This window comes from Xenopus tropicalis, chromosome 1 (assembly GCF_000004195.4).
Source record: "Xenopus tropicalis strain Nigerian chromosome 1, UCB_Xtro_10.0, whole genome shotgun sequence".
NCBI classification, from domain to species: Eukaryota; Metazoa; Chordata; class Amphibia; order Anura; family Pipidae; genus Xenopus; species Xenopus tropicalis.
Window position 1 is genome coordinate 168,416,023 of NC_030677.2, and position 9,053 is coordinate 168,425,075.

Here is a 9,053-nt window from a genome sequence, read left to right on the forward strand (position 1 = left end):
CTTAAAAAGTCCAGTTGCTTTAAATTTATTTATAGTAGATATGTTTCCAATTAGGTTTTTCAGATTAACAGCACAAGGGACTCATTCCCTTTTCTGTACTGTTAGAATTTTTTTTTTTGGAATTGCCCAAATGCTCTTTCATACATTACAAATTTCTGGCATTAATACAAAACTTATAATGTATCTCTTGCATGTAAACATAATATATAGGTAGAAGCATATTGATCAAAGGGAGATGAAAAACATTGTGACTGTGTTACAAACAAATTTCTGTTTGTTCCCCTATCTACAAATATGCCCCTTTGTCCGCCCTCTCGATAACCATTTAGAAATGTTTTTACTTTCACTTTGAATGGCTGCTGGGCTACGGTTGTGCTCTATTAGCTGAAAACATTGTATCTTACTGTTGACTCAGGGAGTGGCTTGTCTCAGTGATTTTGAAGAATGCTGCAAAGACATAGTGGGAATGTAATCACTGTTAATGGAAAAAGTATGCCCTCTGCGAATCATTTCTGATCGGCTGTTGTTCTGGCTCTGGTTTAATCCCAGTGGGTGAGCCTTGAGAAAAGTTAGAAGGCAATACTTGGATTTCTTGCCAGGATTCCTGTTGTTTTTGTCTACAATTGAGGGAAAGGTGGTGCTGTGGTGTCAGGGCATAGCTTCATTTGCCTATTCCACAATCACTTTCCTTTGTAGTTGTGTGACATGAGGTGATCTGTTGGCAGGCCAGGGTAGATGGCACCCTTGACCCTAAGCATGGTCAAATGGAGCCAGTTCTGTTAGGCTACCCTTGGGTTTGATTCCCCTTTAACAACACATTACAATTTGCCTCCCATAGCAACAAATTACTTTTTGATGGTATGCTGTTGGAATGCAAGCATCTCTTTGTTACTATGGGCTACTAACCTAATGACTAGGTGTCATGTTAGATTCTGTATTGGGTGTTATTGTTTTCAATTATCTACAGTAACTTCTTACTTACAAAGGTATAATGAAAAGTTGGAAACACATTGGATACCTTGACTTATTATTCTATAGAGGTGTTCCCAAATAATTTGTTTGACTTCATTTTCTTTAATCCTAAATCAGAGAACAAGTTCTCTTCTTCGGCTATTATTTATACAGAGGAAGAATCCGGCTGGACATATGAGACCTCTGAATAGCATGCATCATTTGTCTTCTGTAAATCAGAAATAATGATTGGTGTAATGACTCTTTATGTTGTAATAGAATACAAGTAATATGTACATTTGCCTTTCTTAATTATACAAGGAAGTATACAAGGAAGTCGTATTGCAGCATACAGTATCATTCTATAGAGTCTGGCATCCTGCCAAATAGGTCACATAAACAATGCATATTTTAGCATTTGCAATCTGATCCTGCTTATTCTCTGGTAAGCATCTTTTAAGGAAAGATTAGAAATCACTGATTTACAGTGGCTTGCAAAAGTATTCGGGCCCTTGAACTTTTCCACATTTTGTCACATTACAGCCACAAACATGAATCAATTTTATTGGAATTCCACATGAAAGACCAATACAAAGTGTTGTACACGTGAGAAGTGGAACGAAATGCATACATGATTCCAAACATTTTTTACAAATACATAACTGCAAAGTGGGGTGTGCGTAATTATTCAGCCCCCTTTGGTCTGAGTGCAGTCAGTTGCCCATAGATATTGCCTGATGAGTGCTAATGACTAAATAGAGTGCACCTGTGTGTAATCTAATGTCAGTACAAATACAGCTGCTCTCTGACGGCCTCAGAGGTTGTCTAAGAGAATATTGGGAGCAACAACACCATGAAGTCCAAAGAACACACCAGACAGGTCAGGGATAAAGTTATTGAGAAATTTAAAGCCGGCTTAGGCTACAAAAAGATTTCCAAAGCCTTGAACATCCCACGGAGCACTGTTCAAGCGATCATTCAGAAATGGAAGGAGTATGGCACAACTGTAAACCTACCAAGACAAGGCCGTCCACCTAAACTCACAGGCCGAACAAGGAGAGCGCTGATCAGAAATGCAGCCAAGAGGCCCATGGTGACTCTGGACGAGCTGCAGAGATCTACAGCTCAGGTGGGGGAATCTGTCCATAGGACAACTATTAGTCGTGCACTGCACAAAGTTGGCCTTTATGGAAGAGTGGCAAGAAGAAAGCCATTGTTACCAGAAAACCATAAGAAGTCCCATTTGCAGTTTGCCACAAGCCATGTGGGGGACACAGCAAACATGTGGAAGAAGGTGCTCTGGTCAGATGAGACCAAAATGGAACTTTTTGGCCAAAATGCAAAACGCTATGTGTGGCGGAAAACTAACACTGCACATCACTCTGAACACACCATCCCCACTGTCAAATATGGTGGTGGCAGCATCATGCTCTGGGGGTGCTTCTCTTCAGCAGGGACAGGGAAGCTGGTCAGAGTTGATGGGAAGATGGATGGAGCCAAATACAGGGCAATCTTGGAAGAAAACCTCTTGGAGTCTGCAAAAGACTTGAGACTGGGGCAGAGGTTCACCTTTCAGCAGGACAACGACCCTAAACATAAAGCCAGGGCAACAATGGAATGGTTTAAAACAAAACATATCCATATGTTAGAATGGCCCAGTCAAAGTCCAGATCTAAATCCAATCGAGAATCTGTGGCAAGATCTGAAAACTGCTGTTCACAAACGCTGTCCATCTAATCTGACTGAGCTGGAGCTGTTTTGCAAAGAAGAATGGGCAAGGATTTCAGTCTCTAGATGTGCAAAGCTGGTAGAGACATACCCTAAAAGACTGGCAGCTGTAATTGCAGCAAAAGGGGGTTCTACAAAGTATTGACTCAGGGGGCTGAATAATTACGCACACCCCACTTTGCAGTTATTTATTTGTAAAAAATGTTTGGAATCATGTATGATTTTCGTTCCACTTCTCACGTGTACACCACTTTGTATTGGTCTTTCACGTGGAATTCCAATAAAATTGATTCATGTTTGTGGCTGTAATGTGACAAAATGTGGAAAAGTTCAAGGGGGCCGAATACTTTTGCAAGCCACTGTATTTCCCTGTTTATTGTTATGTTCAGCATCAGCCAGTTATAGCATACATTACATTTCTTATTTAATTTTATCATTAATGTTATAGACACCAAGTTAATTACTAATACAATTTACAGTCAGATATTTATTTACTTCCTGTTATTTATATAGAGCAGACACATTTCTGCAGTGCTTTACAGAGATTATTCATCATTCACATCAGTCTCTGCCCCAGGGGAGCTTACAATCTAAGGTCCCTATCACATTCACACACACTATGGTCAATTTAGTCAGGAGTTAATTAAAAGAGAACTAAACTCTAAAAATGAATATGGATAGACATGTCATATTTAATATAATGAACTTATTGAACCAGCCTAAAGGTTTACCATCTCTACAGTAGTAATAATCCATTCCTTTAAAGTTGTCACAGGGGGTGACCATACTGGCCATACGGGACACTTCTGTTAGAGGTGTCTGCGACACTCACATGCGCTCTGAGCTGCTGTTGAGAAACTAAGCTTAGGGGTTGTTGGAAATTCTCAAGCAAAGAAAATGATGTTTGTCTGTCATATAAGATGATCCTAATGGGCTGATGATTAAAGTCTGATGCTAATAGCACTGGTTTCAGAGCTGCCATGCAGTAATTATATGTGTTAATTACTAATCAGCCTTATATTGTGACATTTATATTGTGAGTTGGTCCCTAAACTCAGTAAGTGACAGCAGCACAGAGCATGTGCAGGGCATCAGCAAAAAAATGATGGGGAGCTACAGGGGCATCTTTGGGGGCACAGATTTTCATTGCTAAAGGGCTGTTGTTGGCTTAGGCTGGTACATAAGCACAAAACATAATTTACAACATTTCTAGCCTATGTCTTTAGTTAGGCTTTAGTTCTCTTTTAACCTAGCTGTATGCTTTTGAAGTGTGGGAGAAAAACAAAGTACCCAGAATAAACCCATAAAGACACAGGAGAACATACAAACTATATACTTAATATATAAAAAAAAATAGTGATGAGTATTTCCTATAATATAAAAAAGAAGCCAGCCCAATATGGAGCCTGGGTTACTGATGAGGAATAAAACAGTTCCTGGAACTTGAGGTTCTTAATTTTTGGAGCTAATCCTGCAGAAGGCAGACTCTTATAGAAAGGAGCATCTGTAATACTGCAGGGGTAAACCTGTCATGGGACCCTCACAGAGATGGGCACTTTCTATATAATTCAATAGCTGTCTTAACTTTTCTTACTGCCCATTTATTTCTCTTGTCCCCTTGCCTTGTCTTGAGAACCAAGACCTGAGAAATGCAGCAAATGTGGTGATCCCAACTTTATTACACAGTGCTCATGACAAGATCACGTCTGAAGTGTCATGTAAACCGTGTAATAAAATTAGGATAACTCCGTTTGCTGCATTATTCAGGTATTGGGTGCCAATTTGTTCCATGATTATAAAACTGGTGTGGCTAGCACCAATACCTGCATCCCTGCTTTATATACTTCTTATCAATATCTGGCACATTTTTGAAGCATAATTGGAGGCAAAGAGCTAGTTTGGACACTTTTCAATGCATTCAATAGTAAATGACCAGTGGGATTGAATGTATATTCCCACCCACTCTATACCAACAAACGTTCAGTCTTCAATAGAAGACAATGGCTGCAATCTCTGGGTGCTTGTTGGAACTGTTGGATCTTGTTTTCCATGCAAGCACCCTCTGGAATTGTGTTTACACAGGGAGTAGAGATGTGCACCAGACATGCCTCTCTGTCTGTATCTTGTGTCATGTGAAACATACTTTATGTGCCAACATTTAGCCTTATGTTTAAAATAAGTAGCAAAATACCACTGGGGTAATGTAATAAAAAAAACATCAAGATCTGCCCAGTTCTATCAATTCAAAGCAATATGCTTCCAAACAGCTGACCAAAATATGCTACCTGATCATTGGTTGCTATGGGTTACTAGACCTGTAGCAACCTTTTATTACATTAGAGCCAAGTGTTATTGCCATTAAATGTTCTGGCTTAAGATTACTTAGGTCCATTGTCCCTGGCTGTGGAAGATAGAGATATATTAGAAAGTGTAGGGCTATGGGCCCAGGGCTATATTGTATATCAATCTTGCTGCCCAAGCACCCAGGTACAAATTCACAAACACCCTTGTAAAGCATGTCCAGGTGTACCCAGTTGTTAACCTCTCACCCTCCACTGGCATTCTGCTTCTGTATAATTTCCGCAGGCCTGGAAGCCTTAATTTATTCAGCAGTGGTGGCATGTTGGCAGATTTGCTAGAGTCCCTGACTGGCTATCCTCAACACTGTACAATACAATGCAACAAGTCTAATAGGCAGTGAATAGGTCTGTGAATAGGTCTGCAACAACTGCAGACATGGAAGGGTATATAAACTCCTTACAGACAGGGCCGTAGACCAAATCAACTCGGTAGACCAATGCTGCAAACAGTAGTGTCACATTCATAAGTGTCTAACTAAACAAAAAACAGGGTCAAAGAAACTATTTTTTGGAAACAACTAAATAAAAAGTTCGATACTGGAAGGGAGTGCATCATTTAATATCATATAATGCATACATAAACATATCTGAATGCAAATGATATGAACTGCTTACTTGTCTATACTATACTAAAGGTGGCCATACATGGGCCAATTCTAGCTACCGATATCGGTTCTTTAGACCGATTCAGCAGCTTATCTGCCCGTGTATGGGCAGGAACAACGAACCTGCCCGACCAACATCTAGCCTGAAATCGGCCAGATCTCAATCCGTCAGGTTTAATTTTTCCATTGGATCAGGGACCGCATCAGCTCGTTGATGCGGTCCCTGAACAAACGGTGCCTATACCCGCGGTTCTAATTCGATCGTTTGGCCCCAGGGCCAAACGACCAAATTAGCCTGATATTGCCCACCCGTAGGTGGGTATTTCAGGAGAAGATCCACTCACTTGGCAACCCCACAAAGCGAGCGGATCTTACTATGTATGACCACCTTAATACAGGTATAGGATCTGTTATCCGGAAAAACTTTATATAGAAAGCTTTAAATTAAGGGAAGGCCATCTTCCAACACTCAATTTTAATTAAAAATTTCAAATCTTTACAAATTATTTCCTTTTTCTGTGTAATAATAAAACAGAACCTTGTATCCCAGTTTAGATATAATTAATCCTTATTGGAGACAAATCAATCATATTTGGTTTAATTAACATATAAAGGATTGTTTTTAGCAGACTTGGGATATGGAGATCCAAATTACAGAAAGACTCCTTATCCAGAAAACCCCAGGGCCCAAATATTCTGAATAAAAGGTCCCATACCTGTAGCTGGTACAGGCGTTTGCTTCTGACCCAGTGGTGCTATGCCTTAAGCTGCTAACACCTCACTGCAAACAATTAATCATTACTTACCTTGGGAATTCAAGGCTTTCAGCGAGGCTGAGGGGAGAGTGATCGCTTGGGTATTCCGAAAGCAATTCACTGTCGTCCAAGAAAACCGAATCGTCCAAAAATGATTTCTTCATTGTCAATGTGGTTTATACAGGTGTTACAATGGAAAAGTTGACAAACAAGGTTAGAGCACAACAAACGTGCTCGGAAAAACAGTAGCTTTTTTACGACTCCGGAAATATGCAGCTGTCTACTATTAATATGTCACTCACTCTGGCCTCTGTGCTTGTTAATAAGTAACCTGTAAGATTTAGAAATTATACCGACTTGACTGATATTCCACTTAGCAAGGAAAGATGATTGCCAGAGCACAGCTTGCTTTTTAATCTGATAAGAGCACAAAGTCATGTGCTGATGTTTAAACAGCTTGGAGTTTGCTGCTGCCTCAATAATGTCACCAGATAGACCAATCCAGAGTCTATACATATTGATCTACACTCAAGTTTTTCTTTGACACTTTCAGTGCAGCAGCTATGCATTAGCCTAGCCGAGTCAGGCCAGTTTTATTCCTGCTCAATATAAATCCATTAATGAATTTAGTCAGTTTTAACTTTTTCATTAACTTACTCGTTCTTACTTTATCAACTAAATTTTGCCCTGTTAACTTCAAGCATTAGTATAAATCAGTATTTATGCTAATGTTTTGATGTAGGTTAATGGCGGTAGTGGCATGCCAACAGGCTGCTGGCAGGCAAAGGAGGGTGGTGGGCAGCCTAGAAGATCTGTTCAGCTGTTTTGTAGAACCCCATGGTAGGTTAAATCCCCTTTGTTTAATATGGTGGCAGTTAATGGTCTAGTTCACCTTTAAATTAATTTTTATTATGATGTAGATATTGATCATTTTGATTTTTGTTCAGCAGCTCTCCAGTTTGGTATTTTTGTAACTATCTGGTTGCTAGGGTCTTAATTACCTTAGCAACCAGGCAGTGGTTTGAACAAGAGACAAGAATATGAATATGAATAGTTAAGGTCCTGCATAGAAAGATAAGTAAATAAAAAAGTAAATATAACAATACAATTGTGGCCTTACAGAGCAATAGTTTTTGGCTACCAGGGTCAGTGACCTTCGAAAGCTGGAAGGAGGCAGAAGAGGAGGGCTGATAATTAAAAAACTATTACAAAAATAATAATAAAGACTGGTTGCAAAGTTGCATTCTATAACATGCTACAACATAACTCAAAGGTGAACCACCACTTTAAGGTTAAATAATTTCCTCTCACAGAAAAAATAAACATGAATAGCAGGGATCTTGCAGAGTGCTTTTATGGAGATAATTGAACAGCTTTTAAAAGACTTTTTCATTTGGTTCCTCCAATATATTTTTATTGCAAAGCAAACTTCCACCCTTAGTATTTATAAACTATGCACGTCTCTGCCTGACAATTGTGAACACTGTGTTTTACAGGCAAACGAGTATATCAGTTCTTCTTGGTTACTGCCTTTTAAAAAATCTTTTTTACAAATCAATGTATTACAACAATGATTCAGACTAAAAGTATTATTATTTCACTTTGAAATGGCGCCTTCATTTTTCGAACACTTGTTTCAGTATTCTTTCCTACCTGTCACTTGTGTTTTTTTTTTAGATTTGAGGTCTTATTTAATGCTATTACTCCCATCGGGGGGGGTCATACATATTATATGCACTATGCAGTTTGTGTCGGTTGTGCCCTTGGTAGAGCCAAAAGGCACAGAGTATAGCACTTGCTGCACAAAGGTGCCCTTTACTTAATGCCTAGTTATGCCAGCCCTTAGGTACAAGGTTCTGAATTCTCCTTCTAAATGCCACTCAGATAAGGGGAGTGTATGGGAAAAACTATGTACCACTCCTTCTATGGCATATAAAATAGTAATGAGCAAATTTTTTCACCAGGCATGGATTTAGGCATCAGTGAATTTTTTAGTGAAACTGCAGTGAAAATTCTAAAAATGGGCATTGACTTTAATGTATTTGGAGTAAGAAAAAAGTTACCGTATGCAGTAGCTGTGACAAATACATTTTGCTAATTTTTCTGTAGTTTTGAAATATTTTTCATACAAATATGCTTAGCTTAACTTAAAGCTTTAAGTAGAAGGAAAAGCTTAATCACGGCGGGTTCCAAAATGTTAGGCACCCCAAGTGACTTTAATCGCTTACTTGCAACCCCTGACCAGGCCCCAGTATTCTACAGAAAGAAGAAGAAAACTTGCTTGCATATGCCCCAGGCCAGTGCAGTTTTCTCCTAACAGGAGCACTGGCCAGGGGTATCAGGTAAGTATTTGACACCCCCAGTGATTTAGACTTTCCTTCTCCTTTAACCAGTGTGGTATTTACAGTTGGGAACAACAACATAATGGAGGAGCAGAGTTGTCACTGGCACATTCTGGGCAAAACCCATGGCACTTTCCACCTTCACTCCTTTGTAAATTAGTTCTTTATTATCACCTGTTCCCACCACTATTGGCTGCTGTTATTTGTTCCAGGAAGCAATAACCATTTCTGTGCAAGAAGAAATTAAGGTTAATGTAATTATTTAAAAATAAACAATGGAATTTCATTGCTGTAAATCACCCACAGGCCATT

At 39.3% G+C, this 9,053-nt stretch overlaps 1 protein-coding gene across 1 annotated transcript in view; it reads right to left on the minus strand.

Annotated features, from left to right (window-relative positions):
* Positions 1-6,615, minus strand: part of gramd2b (GRAM domain containing 2B) — a 46,478-nt gene extending 39,863 nt beyond the window's left edge. Inside the window, exon 1 of the mRNA XM_031901355.1 lies at positions 6,451-6,615. Coding sequence (XP_031757215.1) covers positions 6,451-6,563 — 113 coding nt within the window. The 5' untranslated portion in view covers positions 6,564-6,615. The remainder of the gene's footprint in view (positions 1-6,450) is intronic.
* Between the last annotated feature and the right edge of the window lie 2,438 nt (positions 6,616-9,053).